The sequence below is a fragment of the Semicossyphus pulcher genome, unplaced genomic scaffold (genome assembly GCF_022749685.1).
Source record: "Semicossyphus pulcher isolate SPU_LCO1_2020_fin unplaced genomic scaffold, fSemPul1.0.p SCAF_14, whole genome shotgun sequence".
Taxonomy (NCBI): Eukaryota; Metazoa; Chordata; class Actinopteri; order Labriformes; family Labridae; genus Semicossyphus; species Semicossyphus pulcher.
In genome coordinates, this window is record NW_027211648.1 from 30,231,753 (window position 1) to 30,250,802 (window position 19,050).

Sequence of the window (19,050 nt, forward strand, 5' to 3'; positions counted from 1 at the left end):
ACTGACAAAACATGAGGATGAATTAAAACCTGGAGGCTCTCGCTCTGGAACCATCCACTCACTGAACAGAAGCAGAAGCAGCAGGAAGAAGAAGAGTTCAACAAAGTCAGAAAGTAGAAGAAGAAGTAGCCGAGGAAAGATGTCACACTGAGGTCAAAACTACTTTAAACTTTATCGAAGTTTAAAAATGATTTCATAAAAACTGCAATAGATTTCAGACATTCGTCTCTGAGCCAATTATCCACCAACCCCCGGTCTGACCTGGCTGCACCACGCTGGGGAGAGTCGGAGAGAGGATTTGTTTACGTAGAGGACTGCCAGCAAGAATTGATTTCAAAAGCCTGATTTCGACGATGAAGACGAGGCATTTGAATTCAAATTCATCCTTATTTATTTGAGCCGGAGTATACGGACGAACAGAGAGAGAGAGAGAGAGAGAGAGAGAGAGAGAGAGGCAACAGGCAGAGGAGGATTAAACAAATACACTGACCTATGCTTTCTGTACACCAACGCAACAATCTCTCCAACACTTTACTCACGTTGCCATCGTCCTGTTCAGGTAACATCTCACCACACGTGAGATTTCAGAGTGAGACTTCTCCTCGAGCGAGACTTCTGTTTCTGGTTACACAAAAAGGATCTTACTCTTTAAAAACAGGACGATCTTTGTAGGGATCATTTCCGTAATGCTGTCAGACACCTGGAGTCACAATCTGAGCCTGTCAGCGGCAAAAACTAAAACTTTTAGTGGACGTGCTTTGATCGGGTGCAGTCGCCCCAGGGGACCGATTCCAAAAGTTCTTGTTCCTTTGAGTCATTTCGGCATGCACATTTGTAAAAATAGAGACCAGGTTTAAAAATACTGAACTTCTCCTTTAAATTTTAGTTGTTAGCCAGCAGCGTAGCTTCATATTTAAAGAATCAACACAACCGAGGCTCGGCAACAAAATCACCTTGATGGACTGCGTTCTTTTCTTTTGGAGTGTCCTAATTGGCTACGAGCGTGAGGTGTTGTCTGACTGTCACTCCCCTTGAACACGCTGATTCATTGCATGTCGTATAAATATATAATAAACAAAACAATCTGAAAAACAAGGATGGGCCGGTCGGTCGGTCTGCTGCACTTATTTCTTTAATTTGGCTGTAGACGTTAATTCATTCATGAGTCTTTCAGAGGGGGCTTTTCAAAGTCCACTCCCAGAGTTGGTTCTCTTGTTCCTCTCTTTTCCAATGTTATGCTGGAAATCTTTCCAGGTCTGTTCTTCTCTTCTCATCCATTGGTTCTGGCTCCTCCTGGTCATGTTCTGCTCCATGTTAGGGAGGTCAGCCATGAGAGCTCCCTGAAGGAGCTCATCCTTCACCTCATCAATGTCGTCTCAAACCTTGGATCAAGATATGATTCATTGGAGTTGAAATGAGGACGTATCTGTCTACATACAGGAGGCTGCTGGTTGGAGGGAGATCATACAGGAGCTGAAGTTTCTGTCAGGATGCTGATAACAAACTACTTATTGTTTGTCTCTTCACTAACGAAAGATCTCAGTATGAGGATGTGCTGCTGGTTTAAAAGTATGAACGTAGGATGATAGTAAACTCGCCTTTTACTCGACTGGTTTCAACCTTCCCCGTGCATGCGTGGGTTCCCTCCAGATACTCCGGCTTCCTCCCACAGTCCAAAGACATGCTCGATAGCTTCATTGGTGACTCTAGAATTGCCCGTAGGTGTGAGACAGGTTGTCTGTCTCTATGTGTATGTATCTCTCACCCAATGACAGCTGGGATCAGCTCCAGCCCCCCGTGACCCTGAACAGGATACGCAGTATAGATCATGGATGGATGGTTTCGTCTCCCGTTTCTTTTAAACCACAGCTGATGTTTTGTTACTTATAAATATTTAATGGGCACAAAGTGCATCTGATGTAACACCATGCAGTGAGATAGGGACAGTTGCTTGTTGTTAGGACACAGTGTTTGAAAGGTTTCTGGTGAAATGACGAAGAACCCACAGCTCCCTACGGCTTCACCAACGGAAAATACCTGACATTACGCCATGAAAGACAACTGCTTACAGGAAAGGATTGAAAGGGTTACCAAAGTGGCAAACCACCCCAGAGACCAGACCTCAAGCCCCAGGTCGGCTGAACAAGGGTCACGTGAGGTGACAGTGTTCACGCACAGAGAGCAGGAGGGGTGGATCATCATCATAGACTGTATTAAAAGAGCTGGATGTAGCCTGATCTAACGAGTTTATGGTCTCAATCTTTAGTTTCAAGTCTTCTTCAACACAGCATGATGTTCGTTTAGTCACTGATGCTCCCATTTAGAGTGACCATGAAGCAGGGGAGGGTTTAGGGCGGAGCCACCTGTGATTGACAAGTTGCAACCAAAGCGTCCTGTTAACTGGCAGAGGTGTAGCAGTGCTTATCCGGCCTCTTGTCCAAATCTGGTCACTTCTGGCGACAGCCAAGAAAAGTTTTACCTTGCGTTCCCCCTCCAATCAACCCTTAACACTGCCTTCTTTCACCTTCTATTGACTCGCAGTTGGCTCATCATGACAGGTAAAAGGTCACACCTGCCTAGTCGAGCTCCAGCAGCTGTGTGCCTCATAAGGATGTCGTTCCCTATCAGTGTCTCTAAGTACAAGTCCCATCAGAGCGCTAACAGGGCAGGGGCATTTACCTGAAAAGATCCAGAGTGAGAGAGACATCACTTTCTGTCTCTCTAAATTCTTTGTTTCTGAAACATCAAAGATTATCCCGGGAAGGAGCCGCACACACCAGAGGCCACATCACACAGCTCCACACACATTTAAGATTTAACGCACTTCCTCTGATGTTTTAGACTCGACTGTGAACTAAGTGCAGCTTCAAACGACCGCTGATTTTCTGAGAAGACATTTGGGTATTTGAGGTTGCTCTCGGGCACTATTCAGAGATTACAGAGTGTAGAGATAAAAGCTTTTTATAAAGAGTCTCCGGCTCGGAAGGTAAAGAAATGCTCACAGCGGGGAGCCGGACTTTTGATTGTTATGATTATTTTATAAGCAAAGAAGAAGAAGGCTCCAGGAAGTGTCACAAAAAGTTTATCAGACTGTTTGTTTGGGATTTAATCACAGCTGAGCTCCTAAAAAATCTCTTTTACATTCTTTTATTTCCAGTGGACATGCACGCTCGCCGATACAGATACAGAGAACGTCTTATGGCTTATTCAGTGTTAATTTGATCCACATTAAAGGGATAGTTCAGGTTTGTTTGAAGTGGGGTTGTATGAGGTCCTTATCACAGCTGCAGAAGGTGCTTAGCTTAAAGTTGGCCTCTCTTCCCCGGCTGGCGGGAAGGTTGTGCGCGGCAAATTACCGCTGGCCAAATGCAGTAAGCATAACCACAGAGACGGTGCAAAGCGTGGGTCAGTTCAAACACTGCGTTACAGTTGGGGATGATGGTCAGACGTTGCATGCCGTCACCAATGTGCAAACGTTACATTACTCTTTATGTTGTCGTGATGCAAGTTAAAGAGCGGAGCCGAGTAAAGTAAAGGTAGATTAGTGTAACTAATGCCGAAATTCAGCAACCCAAACGGTATGATTTTCTCTGTTAGCTCAGACTGTTAGCATTTTTCAGACTGTATTTCTTGGCTGTTTGACAGTTGTTTGATGAATCTGCTGCATTGATAACTATTATCTTAAAATTAGCATCATAACTCCGCCTCAGTTGTTGGTTAACTCGGCCGACTTTTGTTCCTTCATCCCCCCCGGCTCTGTAGCTGTGAGTGACGGCTGGCCTCAGTCATGAGGGGTACACTCGCTTACAGATAAGTGACGACGTCGACTGTTGTGAACGAACATTAGCCTTTAAAAGTCCAGACCCCGAATATAAGACGATTCCACTTTTACAGATAAGATAGAACTTTATTTATCCCAAAGGAAATTATGTATTTGAAAGATGTATTTCAAGGAAAAATATTCGTCTTATATTCGACCAATACGACTTTTTATGAACATAGATTTTTAGGAGTTACTCTTGGACTGTCTGTAGTAAAACAATTCGTGAAAAAAGGAACAATATTTTAGTCTGTCTGTCAGCAACAACAGGCCCAGTGGATCTAAGTGAAGACATAAATCTTACAAACATATAGTTCCATTTTATCTATTATTTTTTCATTTGTTCTCCTGATACAGCTGATCTCTTTTTTTAGCAAACGTAACCAAAACAAGAAGAAGTAAATTAATTATAAATGTCAGTATACTTTCTAATCATATTATAATCACTGCATGATCCACATTTGGTGCACTCATGAGTACCTCAGGAGAGTGTGAGTGGAACCGAGTCAGAATAATAAAACAGTGTGTTGATTGTAATGAAGGTTTTATGAAATAAACCACCCTGTGTTTTATGAAGTGATTACAAAAAGTATTTAAACTCAACACAGTCTGATTATTCATTCACAATGTGTAACATGCAGTTTCCTCCGCTGCTGTTCATTGTGACGTTGAGATCATTTTGTCACCAGTTATCGCTGCATTAGTTCTGACTCTGGCGCACAGGCTGCTGTTCTCCTCTGCTGGTTTCATGGTGCAGGATGTTTGCGCCTCAGGCTGTTGTTTGGTTGTTGGACATAAAAAGCGGTTTCTTGTACCTCACTGGAAAAACATGTTGAACAGTCTGTGTGGAAAACTGTGGAAAACACGAGCAGGTTGAACTTGTTCCCCCAGAACTGTTTCAAAGGGTGATGATAATTATGAATGAGCCGTTGATGTAAAGCTTTGTTAGAGAGTCTGTCATCACACTCTGACCGGACTGTCTCTTTTCAGACGCCTACACCGACGAGGACCTCATGCTGTACTGGAAGAGCGGAGACGAGTCGCTCAGCACCGACGATCGAATCTCTTTATCACAGTTTCTCATCCAGAAGTTTCACACCACGTCTCGCCTGGCCTTCTACAGCAGCACAGGTACACACACACACACACACACACACACACACGTTCTTACCAACCCTACCAACAGGGGACTATCATTCTACACTGACCAAGTGAGGACATCTGTTTTTGCTCATTTAAAAAAAAGAGAAGAGAAAAAAAAATTACTTTTAAGGTCTCTTACCAAAATATTACTGAAAACGTGGTTTTTAATTCATTTCTTTAAGTTGCTGAGAGAGGACTTGCAGGCTTGAGCAATGTCTACCTATCTAATATCCCTTTCCCACCTAAATCAGCACATTGATGCAGGTTTTTCAGACCCGGGGAGGCCCACTTATAGATGCTGATTGTCTCTTTTCCCATTGCCAGTGAAGTATCCTCCTGTCGGTCTCTTCACTGCTGCGTCACTGTCTGAAGCAGCAGTGAAGATGTTACGGTGGTTAGGTCTTTATGGGATCTATCACTCATTCAGTCTGTTTATCAAACTCGGCGACGACAAATTTGGAGCGATGTTTGAGCGCTGCTCTGGCGGAGCAAGGTGGAATTTGTAGCTGGGATGACGAGGAGTCGCAGAAGTTACAGATGAAGCATAGCATCACACCGGAAAGGGGGCGGAGATTAGCGTGTCGAAACGGGTTTTGTGTTCCCATCAATGCCGATCGGAGCCGAGGCGATAATTATCCAGGTCTACTGCAGAGTCATGTGACCCGGGTCTGAATGCCGATTGTGACCTTTCCCACTAAGCAAAAAAGGCGAGTGTGAGCGGGTGTTAGCGGGTTTTTTGACCAGTGGGAAAACTGCTTAAGACACACACATGCACACACACACATTCTTACCAATCCTACCAACAGGGGACTATCGTTCTACATCGACCAGCTGTGGACTTCTGTTTCTGCTCATTAAAAAAAATAAATGGAAAATGTACTTTTTAAGACACACACACACACACACACACGCACACACACACAAACACAGTATTAATTTAGGCAACATGATCCATGCATGGTTTAAATAATTCAAAAATAATGCTTGTGAGACGCTGTTCTTCTGTACAGCATCATGATTATTTCATCCAATTAGATCAGTTCTGCCCTCCAGTTCATGCCTACAGTCACTAAACACAGATAGAAAGTCGTCTAACCTTCAGAACAAAAGCTCTATTTTTAGCTCCACTGCCGGGAGGCTCTAAGAGGATATTCACAAAGGATTCAAGGCTGATTGAAAGTGAGCATTGAAACAAACCGGGTTTGAGTCAAATGAAAAGTTGAATTATAAAAAGCAAAGAAAGAAATTAGTGGCTAATGCGATAATGATAATGTCTTCAAGGATATTAAGGCTGATTAAAAAGATTTGAAGAAGCACTAAAATCAAAGGGACATTAACTGGTAAAGATATGATCACATTCAAACAACAACATGAATGTAATCTCAAATTTCACAGGTTTCTTAACCCTTGACAACAGATCACTGGTTTAATAATCCTGATCAAAACTAAGAAGCTAAAAAAAAGCTGCAGCGTTTATTTTCTTGACACAGAAAGGGGATGGGATACAACGTTTTCATTGATGAAGTCATTACTCTTTGTTATGTGCCGTGTAAAATGCAAATGTGCATAACATAACATAACATAACATAACATAACATAACATAACACAACACGTACATAATCCTGTTAAAATGAGTCTAAAACAAAAACCACAACAGCTAAGGTTCCCTCTTTCTGTCATGTTGTACGTTCTTTGATGTTGTCGTATTGTTGCGTTGCATGCAGTTTATGAGCTGGTTACAAAGAAGCAGGGGGGGCCAATGAGTCTGTTGTTTGCATAATTCTGCACAAATTGCTCTAAAGTAAAAATAGTGAAAGCATAAGTTACATAACCTTTAGGTCATTAATATGGTTCATTTGAGGTTACTCCAAAAAGTGACATCACATAAGCAAAAATATCAATGTAGGCGCTGCATTACAAAACACCTTTACAGTCTGCTCTGAAAATATATATGTATATGTATGTTTATATTTCTACATTCAGAATTGTGCTGGATTAATATGTTTTTGTCTTTATTTAGCAAGATCTGACAGGAAAAAAGGCTTTTTTTTTTAAATTTACAACACTAATTTAAGGTTTTACAGATTCTATAAATATAAAGGATATGAAGATACTCAGAGAAAGGACATCACAATAAGCAAAAGGGTTCTGATTTTTAGGCTGATTTCTTTTGCAGAGCGTTTTTTGCGCTGGCAGTGCCAACAACCTCAATGTCAGAGCGCTTCTAGGTTACGAAAGTTGTCTGGTGGCACTTCCGCTCCCCTTGGTAGTGACCTTTAAGTCAAGTTTTAAATCACTCTGTATGATTAATCTTTGCTTTTATTCGAGGAAATTGTACAAAGACAACATAAAACAATGTAAATGAATCGTGTCCTGGCGTTAGCAGCAGCTCTACACCCTCGAAAAAACAAAGGGATTAGCTTCTCCTCGCCATTGTTGTTGACAAAGTTAATAGAAGCTTCTTGATTTTGATTGGTCTGTGAGGGAGAAGTAACATCGACGAGAGCGCCGGGGTTCGAAAAGTTGCACTATTTTCACCTGAGAACTCAGCGACAAATAACAGCTGAAAACGCTGACCTGCATGGGTCTCATATAGAATATAGGTGCTGTGTTAGCGGACACAGGCCCTAACTCAGACAAGAATGTAATGTCACACATCCAGCAAATCTGTGTGTGTACTTTGATGGTGAAAGTCAAAGGGGAGAGATTTTGCTCCAGCAGCTTTTGAGGACTCTTTTTGTCTTGTCATCAGTGCATCAACTACATGTGCATTTATCTCATATTTCACTAAATGTAGGCATTTTATATAAACTGTCGATGCTAATGAGCAAGTAATGTTTTAATTTTTTGTCCTTTTATGCCTTTGTTTCGTGAGAGGATGGTGGATAGTGTCAGAAACAGGGGAAGAGAGAGTGGGAATGAACCCGGGGCCGACTGTAGCCTCTGTACACGGGCCACTGATTGAACAGCTGAGCTAAACCGACACCCATGAGCACATTTCGTCAACATATCATAAAAAATCTCATGTAAATTCTGGAGGTTTTGCGTGTTTACATTGTTAAATCGTTCCCCCCTGCTGATCATGTCTCTGTTGTGTTTGCAGGCTGGTACAATCGTCTCTACATCAACTTCACGTTGCGACGCCACATCTTCTTCTTCCTGCTGCAGACGTACTTCCCCGCCACGCTCATGGTGATGCTATCCTGGGTGTCGTTCTGGATCGACCGGCGGGCGGTGCCGGCCAGAGTCTCCCTGGGTAAAAAAAAAAAGTCTCATGTCAATCGTGCTTTGAAGGGATGAGCGAGCCTGAGGAGAATCTGTCTGAGTGAGATGATGAAAGCTGGCTGTGATACGGCTCCTCCACAGGGAACACACAAACCTCCCACACTCCAAAAATCTCACTTTTCTTTGAGTTATTTTCTGTATCGGGGCTGTTGCTGTACTTGTCATACAGACGTCTGTTTTCTTCCTGAGCTGTGATCTTTTCAGGCCGCGTCTCTCTGCTCTGATTAAATTCAGCTGTTAGGGTGGGATGTTCTTTAATTCCTTGTGACAATTTTTATATCTGAACACAAGTTTGTTCTGGTTTCTCTCCTCTTTTGTGCATTGTATTATTTAATGTAGTGAATATGTTATGTACAGTTCAGGATCAGCTGCCACAAAAGCTTGATTTGGCTTAGAGGACCACTCTTTGTCTCTGCAGCATCTTTTATTAACATTTTAGAAACACCTCTTTGAAAAGATATTATTTTGTGTGAAGGGTTTCCAAACACAGTGATGTTTCTTACATGGAAAACACTGACAATGTTTAAACCAGACTGACAAATGAAAGAGCAGAAAGACGCCGAGTTGCCTCAAAGCAGTAAAGTGCGAATAAATGAAATCATAAGTCACAAAGTGGAAGCTTAGCATCTGAAGTATGCAGATTCTTTAAGGATTATGCTCCAGTTTTCAAGTGTTCCTGGTTCATCTTTGAAGAACGTCCCACGTCTCCATGTCACTGATACTCTCTCACTTAAAATATTAAATGAAAAGCAGCTGGGCCTCTGTAGCGTAGAGTTTATCTGTTGCTGAAGGGAAAAAAGATTATCTACGCGTACTGTTCAGCAGACTTTAAAGATTAAGACATATTATACTCTTAAGTTTTTACAGTCAGCAAGATATGCAGATCCAAACAACAACCAGGTTCTGCCAACGACAACTGCTTTTTTATTAATTTTGGAAGTTTTCAAAGATCCAAGATCCCATCCCACATGTAACCCTAACCTATAGCATTACAAAGGTTCATATAACATGTGCACACAACAACACACAACCAAAACAAAATCAACAAAAACTGTACAGAAATAAACTTAAAAGGAGGGGTTATATCTTCACATTTGAGATGTCGGAGGCGTCCATCTTTGATCTGATTCAGAGCTGGTTGCCAAATGGTGTTAAACTTGAGGGCACAGCCTTTCGTGGCATACCGATTGCTTTCTCGGGTCACATGATGCATGAGATCTCTAATCCATAGACTGAAAGTTGGAGGGAGCCTGTTTTTCCATTTAAGTAGCTAAGGGTAGCTGCTTTGTTTGTCGAGGTGAAGATCCTGTGCTACTGCACCAAACATTGCTATAGTGTCAAGAGGTTCGATGGTATTTTCTAGTACGGCAGAAAAAGATTTAAATATAGAATGCCAAAAAACTGTAAATTGTTGACAGAGCCGAAACATATGTGACACTGTGGCTGGTGTTAATCCACAGCGATCACAGTTTGGATCCATAGTTTGTGTAAATCTGGCCAGCCTCACTTTAGACTAATGCAATCTCTGTACTGTCTTTAATTCTATCACTTTAAACTTTACACAAATCTAAGGAGTGTATCTTATCTAACGTGGATTTTCAGACATGCTCAGAAAAATAATTCTAATTGTGTTTCAACAAGAATTGTCTCATGCTGCCTAAAATGTTCACTAGAGCACCAACTGTTGATTCATCCACCATTAAAAGTAGTCCCCAAGTCGTTTACTATTTTCTCCTTAAATATTGTTTGTCAAAAACAACGTTTAAATATTTACATCTTCAGTAGAAACCAAAAGGACAGGAGCCACAGAAAGGGAACCATCTCTGAACCCCTCAGCTAACATCCTTTGACGTTCTGTCGGCAACAGTCAATATTTCGTGGCTTTCAGTGTTGTATTTCAGTCAATGGATTCAGCCTCTTTGTCCCTCAATATGAGCAGTTTTTCTGCACAATCAAAGCCTGCTCGAACTCGCAAATGGAAACCTGAATGGTTGAGATGCCCAAAATCTTGTCCATTGCCTTTAGATTCTGCACTCATTGGGTGGAAGAGAAAAAACATGAAGACTTAAAGAGACGTCAAATTTGTTGATGTCCGCTTTAATCTTTACAAATTTAAGATGATAGAAAACAGAAATAAGATGAAAATCAAATAAGAATTTGTTTGAAATTCCAAGCACTGTTTGAAAACCTTCCAGAGATGCAATCACTCTCTGACAATCCAACGAGTCCCAATGCTCTGTGGTGTTAAAGTAACAATATCAAAGATTTTTATGTAAATAAATGTCTGTAAGTCTCCAACTGTCACTGATTGAGGTAACACAATGATGATTGAGCTTACGGCCCACTGATGAAAGCCTTTGCCTTTGCAGTATATAGTATTATTATGGACTGGTCGTCTGTGACGCGTTTTCCATCAGCCAGCAGTGGTTGGTCTGCCAGAGAGGGTAGGCGGAGCTAAGCGGCTGCTTTTCCGCTCTCTGCAAGTGTTGCGAGTAAACAGTAATCTACTATGGCTGAACAAACAAAGAAAAGATGGATGACTACAGATACAACTTCAACAAGAAGTGAAAATCCAAAGAAGAAGAAACAAACTCGACGCTCAGATGAAGCAAACAGTCTGAAAAGGAAAGCGACCGTCAGCCAGGAAGATCAAGAGTTACAACCGTGACAAAGGGAGACAGCCGTAGACGTCTGGTTAAGTTGGGAAGATTGCTCTCATAGTTACAGATTATTGCCAGTGGGGGCGCTCAGGAGCACAAAAATGTAAATCTGTGAAATTGTATCTTTAATCTACAGGTCTTCATATACATATCAACTCATCAATATACATCCTATTTTAACTCCCAGCGTCGACACTGGTCACATCCTACCTCGACTGCTCCTTGTGTGTGTGTGTGTGTGTGTGTGTGGTGGGTCCAGTGTGTGCTGCAGGCATTAAGTGATATTTGTGTGTTATCTCTGTTGTTCTCTTGGTTTGTTTTTGAGAGTCTTTTTATCCTCATGTCACAGCAGTCACTTCAATTCCACTGACCGTGGCTGTGACAGTCGTCACCGTCGTCACCGTGGGCAACACAAAGTGAAAGCAGTTCTGACGCCAACAATTACTTTTGAAGTTTTCACTCAGCAGCTCTTTTTTTTTAACTCCTGCTGAGCATTTAATGACCCTGAGATCAGTTGCTGTCATGTTAACGGCTCATAGAACATAAGGACAATAAAATGCAGAACGATAGATCTTTAAAGAAAGTCAACAGTTTGATGACAGCTGGACGACTGTTGATGGAAGGCTCATGAGTAGATGATGAGATCTGTAGAAAGGGCGCTTCACTTGGTGTGAATACATTTACATCCAAAGTGCTGTACTCTGTACTTTACCCAGAAGACCGTGAGGTCTTTTACTTTTGTTACTTGAAGTTTGTCATGAATATTATATTTTTGTGTTCATAATTAAACGGTGGGAAATGTTGGATTCGTTTGATTTCTGCACTGTGGTGTTACTTATTTTACTTAAGGTGGTTCAGTTGGACAGAAGCAAGAGAGAAAGAAATTATACATCGTTGTGTTTTAGTTCTGATTCCTTTTCCTTCAGACTTCTGACAAACAAACACTAAGTTCGACCACAGATGAGAAAGCTTTGGCTGGTTTTGTTGTCTTGCATCATCACCACAAGAGGAAATCAAATATCGGTGATAAAAGTTTGTGTTGACCTTTAATGCTTCTAATAACACGTTCATTTGAAATGACCTGCGTATGTTTTTCTACATCCACCAATTGAGAACGATCGATTCCTGATCAGATTTCATGATCAGCAGATGGATTTCCTCGTAGTTATCTTTTGAAAATCATGTCTGCTTTCATAAAAGACTGTGGTTGGATCTTTTGCTCTCAAACCACAAAAAACAAAAAAACAAAACAGAGTCCGCTTGGATGCAGACCGAGCCCCATCTGCACAAGACGGGTCCAATGACGACTGTTACACCAACACACATGAACCAAACTAACCCGGCTAACAGAGCTGAGCTTGTTTGAACTGAACAGGTTATTTTTGAACAAGCTGGAACATTTCTTGCACCACTGACACCTTCTCACCTGCAAATCTTTAAAAGCATGCGTGACAGATTCACAGGGTTTTATTTATTGCAGGGCTGTTGGACCACATTGCATCATGTTGTGTAAGTGGACATGTTATTGCGTCCCCCTCCTGCACCTGGGTTATTTTCACTACCCAGAGCAGTCATTACATTCTGTCTGCACACTGAGAGAGGAAGTGGACAAACTCAGCATCAAACAAACTTTCACTCTGCTCCGGTTGAACCAGAACATTGTGTGTCTTGTGTCCAGGCATCACCACCGTGCTGACCATGTCCACCATCATCACCGGAGTGAATGCGTCCATGCCTCGGGTGTCCTACATCAAGGCGGTGGACATCTACCTGTGGGTCAGCTTCGTCTTTGTCTTCTTGTCTGTGTTGGAGTACGCTGCTGTCAACTACCTGTCCACTGTGCAGGACCGGCGGGAGCGCAAGCGGAGAGAGCGGGCACGATCTCAGGTTGGTTTCTGCATGGTTGAGTAAAAAAAGAGGCATCCTTTTTCCTGCTCGTGAGACAGAGTCATGCTTACTGACTTTTTTCCATCTGTCAGGCTACAAACCCAAAAAATAAGAGCAGAGAAAATAGAAAGAAAACAGAACGACAGTTTGAATCGAACAGTTAACTACGGGGTTTGAGAAATCTCATCCCTGAAATGTGTTCGACAGTTCATTTTCAAACAGCCTGTTTAACCACAATCACTGGCTCTGGTTTGAGATGAATAAAGAAACACACAACACACACAATTTAAAAAAAACCCTGAAATAAAGAACAAAAAAGGAACAAGCATGGGCCACCAGAGAATCTACTAAGGACACCAATGGGACTTAATTTAGGGCTTCATTGATTCTTTAAACACACATTGTCTTATAATCTGCCTTTAAAATGTAAAACATAATGATGTTTACCTTGTTGTTTCCACCCTGCCAGTCCCTGCCCTGCACCTGCGGCATCTCCCAAACCAGAACCATGACCATGTTGGACGGCACCTACAGCGAGGCCGACACCAACAGCCTGGCCGGCTACACCGAGGAGCCGCTGCCCGAGGAGGAGCAGGAGGAGCTCCACGAGGTTCCTGAGAAACCCGAACACATGGTGGTCCATCTGTCGGTGAGCAGCGAGTCCACCAACACCAAGAAGAAGAAGAGCCTGCGTGCACTCAACATCATCCAGAACACGCACGCTATTGACAAATACTCGCGGATGATTTTCCCTGGCTCGTACATCTTCTTCAACCTGATCTACTGGTCCGTGTACTGCTGAGAGACACTCTGAGTCCGGCCAGAGAGATTACCACTCGGACTGTTTTAATGCTGCATCAACACGGCACTGCTCTGGACTTACAACAGAGTGCTGTATGTCTGGGGACGATATATCACGAGGCTGAAGGCCTGGGACAGCAACAGAACCTGTAACGTTTTCTTGCACTTCTGCAAAAGTTCAGCGCTGAGACTTTGGAATCTAAAAGAGCTCCTTTTGTTTAGTTTTTTCCTCATGCAGCAATCTGAATGTTCCTTAGTGTTCTGAACTCAAACTAAAAACAATCATTTTACGGTGTTTTTTAAATGCCAACGCTAACTCTCTCAGTGTTTTTCAGCTTCATCAGCTGCTGGTGAAAAGCTCTTTGTCCAAAATGCTGCTGACCTTGAAACGAACAACAGTTTAATGGAAGCAAAATTACAATGGACTCAAAGCATTGATGGATAAGAATAAGGTTTGCTTTGGGTTCACGCTGTGAGCTACGAAGTCGTAGTAAAAGTCATTTTTAGTAAAAGTCAAGCTTAGTACCATCACGAGTAGACCGTTTTTAAGCCCATTCATCATCAACACTTACAAACAGAGATGATGACTTCAATTCAAAGTGAACTTTGACCATATTTGTGATGAGAGATCAACCAGACTCCAGCTGTGTTGAGATCAAAAGCAAAGCGTATGTTAGACTTCCATTGCTCACACAAGGTGACCGCAGAATCATCTGTTTGTTTTCAGCTGGTGAAACCAAACAGGCAGATCCTCCCGCCTTTTAAATCTGTTGGAAAAACAAAGCCGTCACGTCTGGGTTAGTTTCCCCTCCTCCAGGAAGGTTTGTAAAAAGTCTGATTTCATGCTGTGAGAGACTCGTCCACTAGAAGAGACACAAGAGGAGCTTCTCAGAGCAAACAGTTGATCTGATGACGCTTAGCAGGGGATGTTTACCATGTTCCCCACTTTAACATGCAAACAATAACCATCACAGTAAGGACTGATGGGAATCTCTAGTTTTACTGGTGTTTGATTATAAACTGGAATAATTTGACCCGTATGGCACTAAAAGAAAACTGAATCACCAAAGTAACAACAGTAATTCATTGGAGAACGTAAATGTTTGTAGCAGTGTTCATGTACCAATCCGACAGATGGTTACTCAACTGAGATATTTCACTAAAGAAAAATGTCAGCCTGCTGGTGGCGCTGTAGCGCAAAGCCATTATGGACCATCCTTAAGGCCGGAGATATTCTTGCTTTTTAACCTTGCGTTCGCTTTACACAGCCAGCTGCATAATGAACATAATTGTTCACATACCTGTCTCTGCACTACACGTGTTTCTGGAGGATACCTCTAGAGGGCGCACCAGAGAGCTCAGGCCGTATGTAACTACCGTATGTGCAGGATGTAAACAACAGACATGGAGACACTCGAGGAGGTTACTGTGATGTTCACTCTGAGATCACAGCAGAAACAGCTTCTGTGTGTTCGGACAGAACACACCGTCTGTTGACCCTGTCACATTCCCTCTGCCTCTACACTGCCCCTACTGTTCATGTGCAGACTGCATTTCTCATCTTAATCTTTGAGGACGTGCACAGCCGACGCTCCAAACAGACGCAGGAACGCGTGGCAGCCATCATGCACACACGAACGCGTGGTTAAAAGCAGGTTTATCTCCGGCTTTAGAGTCATTGAGTCGAATGTTTGAACCAAATTTTAGGGAAATCATTCCCCAGGTTGTCGAGATATTTCAATCAAAACCAAAAAAACCTACGTGGTGGTGCTTAAGTCAGCTGTAATTACCTTTTAGGGAAAATAAATGTCTGTGGAAAACTTTATGACAATCTATCAAATCTTTGCCAAGATAAATAATCTGAACCAAAGTAACGGCCGAGAGCTCCACTGCTGGTGTGGACAAAAAGTCTTTCATGTATCTTCGTCTGAGTGTGACAGGCGTCCACGCTTCACCGTCTGTCGCAGTGGATTTCATTTCCAAGTTTTTCTGTCAGTCTTGGTGTTTTCAGGTTTCCATCCAGCTGTAACTCAAATTTTAACACCATTTCCAAAAGATGAACAGTTGGAGGTTTGAGTTCTGCAGAGAGGTTTGATTTAACCACAGCAGTAGAAAATGGCTCGTTAAAGCAGCGCTGGTCAAACTTTAACATTACAAAAGTACAAACGTGATACGAACATGTCTGTTAGTTTGATGTACCGAGTCTCTCAGAGCCTCACGTGGGTCTGGTGTTTCTTCTGCTGCTGGTTTTTTATTCCTCAGTTGATAAGAAGCTTCAGTGGACTTCAGAGTCACATGCTTTATGTACGTCATGTTTGGTTTGCTACGTCTGTTTGCATCACACTTTGTCCCGTTTTCTCTTTAGTCTTTATAACTTTTCAATCTCAGCCAAAAACAACGAGAGCAGTATTTGACTTTTTTCACATATCCTGCATTTCCACCAAACTGAAAATGCACCACAAAAGTAAGTGCAGAAAGGACAAGAAGAGAAGAAGAAAGAGGGCTTTTTATCGCCCTTTTTTTATTTTGAAAGCCTGACTCTTTGATTTCACGTTTATATTTTGCAACAGTTTCAATCAAATCCCTGCCCGTGCACTCACACAGCCCCTGCTTGCCCTTACAGTTGCTTTGCTTAAGCCCAAACTGTACGCTTCTACTTTGATACATTGTTGCACTTCAGCTTCAGCCCTGTCGTTAGAGTGCAGGAAAATCAGTGTAAGCAACAATATATCTGAGTGCAAGCGTACAGTCTGAGCACAAGCAGAGCGAGGATATTTTGAGTGCAAGACTTCTGAAAACTCGCCACATCTGGGTTAAGGCAAGTTATACTTGGATGGATAAATATCAGTTATGTGTAGTGTGAACACGGTGGTGATTGATGACTCCTGCAGAATGTTATGTATTCTTATGAAGCGGTTGGTCCTCGAGAGAGAGCAGTTTGTGTTCGAAGCCAGGATGTTGTATTTATTTAAAGTTTAGTCACTGCCACACTGTTTATTCATGTATTCCCTTTAGCAAAGCACTGCCATTGATCTTATGAGCACAAAAAATAAAAGTTAAATCAGCTTTAAGGATGAAAAAGATACAAGCTTACGTCATCCTTTGGGTTCTTCGTGTTTTCTGAAATGATTTTTCTGTGACGTTGATGTGAAAAGAAAATTCTGTTATTTATTTCTATCAGTCATTTTCTATAACTTTGGGGCCCAGATGTCCTCTGGCCTCACACCGAGGACGTGACTGCTGTGAGACAACAGTGCTGAGCGCTGACGGCTGCACTGTCCCGCCTGTGTTGCACCTCAGGGCCATTGCACTAAAGAGAAATGTCACTAAATATAATTTAACATTCACATCGTGATATTTTCATATGGAGGTAAAAATTGTAAAATTATTCCTGTAAATTGTAAAGTACCTTATCTGGAATCATATGTGTGTCATAAGGTGAAGAAAAGTAATTTGAGCTGAGATCATATAAATATTACATTTATTCAGACACTTGGAGCATACAGTACGGTTGTGATTAAGAATGTATTGTAACAATGTAAAGTATTTATAAGCTTTTTAAAGAAGTATTTATTTTGTATGCTTGTGTCGCCATTTATAGATCAACCAGACTAATGATTTATACAAACACAGCAAAGGCTGCGTTCATCTGACAGCATCTGATGATCGTTTATTTAAATTGGGTTCATTTTTATGTTCACGTGAAGATTTAGCCTCACTCTTTCAAAGTATGCAAATTTATAAAGCTTTTCCTTTTATTTGGAAGCTGCTCCATAAAACATGAAGCCTGTTGTTGAAATGTTCTGTTGGCCTGTTTCACTGTAAGCTAACATGAGTCGCTACTGACAGAGAGAAAAATAAAGACTGTTGGATGTACGTGATTCAGTTGTAGAAAGTAACTCAATAAAAACTATAAAAGAAAGACGCAAGTAATTAAACTGAATTATACTTCTGATTCTGATCCTTTACTTAAAGGTACACACTGCATTCACTGCCACTAGATGTCGCAGCAGAGCACCTTCATCTCAGACTAAAACAACGAGTCAGGCAAACCTCCTCAAAGCCACCAGACTCCATTCACAAAACAGCTGATTTTACCGATGGGACATTGTAAAATCCACTTCATACAAAATTGACAGAAACTAAGAGGCCATCCTTGGAGAACTGGCCTCTGTATTTCAGGGCTTCCAGTGTAGCCAACCGATAGTCACATAATAAATAACAGAATTTCAACCCAGAAGAAAATATGGAGTTGAGATCCATCCTCTTTGGTCAATCTCCTCAGCCTGATATCTGCCTAAAAACGCTAATGAAAAGCTAAATGAAAGCTAGCTCTGTCAAATGACACGTGTGGTTGATTTTGGAGATTAATTTTGTTGGTTGCCGTCGTAAAGGAATTTTTCTCTTTCTACAACCAAACCCTACTCAACCTTATTACCTGGACAACATACAGAAAACCTGAAGTCTTCCAATACCATATTCTTGTTTTATTGCGACTAGTCAGAGGCTGAACTGAACCCAAACACATCCATCCATCCATCCATCCCAAGACATCCCCCAGTCCAGGTAGGATATGTAATCCCTCCTCTGAGCTCTGGCTCTATACCCCGGGGTCTCCTCCAGGACGCATCCTAATCAGATGCTCAAACCTCCTCGACTGGCTCCTTTAGATGCGAAGGAGTAGCGGCTCTACTCTGAGCTCCCTCCACTCGGCGTGACCTAGATCCATTTAACATCATTATAAGTTGGCTGCATATCCTGCTAATGCTAGCCACCTGAAACAGCAACTGAAATAGCTAACTAAAACATCTGTTTAGGGATACTAAACAATATGTCCCTTTTAAACGTAATAGAAGTTAAATTAAGCACTAGTCACATGTTGGATCCATAGTGTCTAATAACCCCCTACAACAGGAAAATGAGTCCTTGGTGAAGGCAGACAGTGCCCAGAGATATAACCGGATTTTAATAAACAATGTAAAATAAAACATAGCTTACTCTGCAGGAGAAAAGAAGCTGCATAATCGTCCAGAGTGCGCAGGAGTCTCCACTTTCAGAGGCACTGAGGCAGAACCATCCCACCCTGACAGAGAGCTGACAAAGTGTGATGCGGCTTTAATTTATGACAAAGTGGAGAATCTGACAGCATCTCTGTGACTAAAATGTGGAACCGCAGAAAGAGCTCATGAATATGTATCACCTGAAGACACAAGGCTTGGAAAGAGAAGTGGCAGTGGGCGAGCTGAATGCAAAAAGGAGAAGCTGCTCGGTTTGTCAGTCAGGAGCAGCAGTCCACCTCTCCGCTGCACGCTGAGGTTCATTCGCAAATTGAGTTAATTGGTGTTTTTGCAGACCTGGTGATCAGGAAGGAAAAAGAAAATCAAAAGAAAACAAAATCACAAATGATTTTTTGGGGCTTGATACAGATTGAAGTGAGGAGGGTCATGCAGCTG

The 19,050-nt window shown here is 42.0% G+C and overlaps 1 protein-coding gene across 1 annotated transcript in view; it reads left to right on the forward strand.

Moving 5' to 3' along the window:
- gabrr2a (gamma-aminobutyric acid type A receptor subunit rho2a) overlaps window positions 1-13,598 on the forward strand; it is a 53,368-nt gene extending 39,770 nt beyond the window's left edge. Inside the window, 4 exon segments of the mRNA XM_069661603.1 lie at window positions 4,811-4,951; window positions 8,068-8,220; window positions 12,588-12,796; window positions 13,266-13,598. Coding sequence (XP_069517704.1) covers window positions 4,811-4,951; window positions 8,068-8,220; window positions 12,588-12,796; window positions 13,266-13,598 — 836 coding nt within the window.
- The last annotated feature ends 5,452 nt before the right edge of the window (window positions 13,599-19,050 follow it).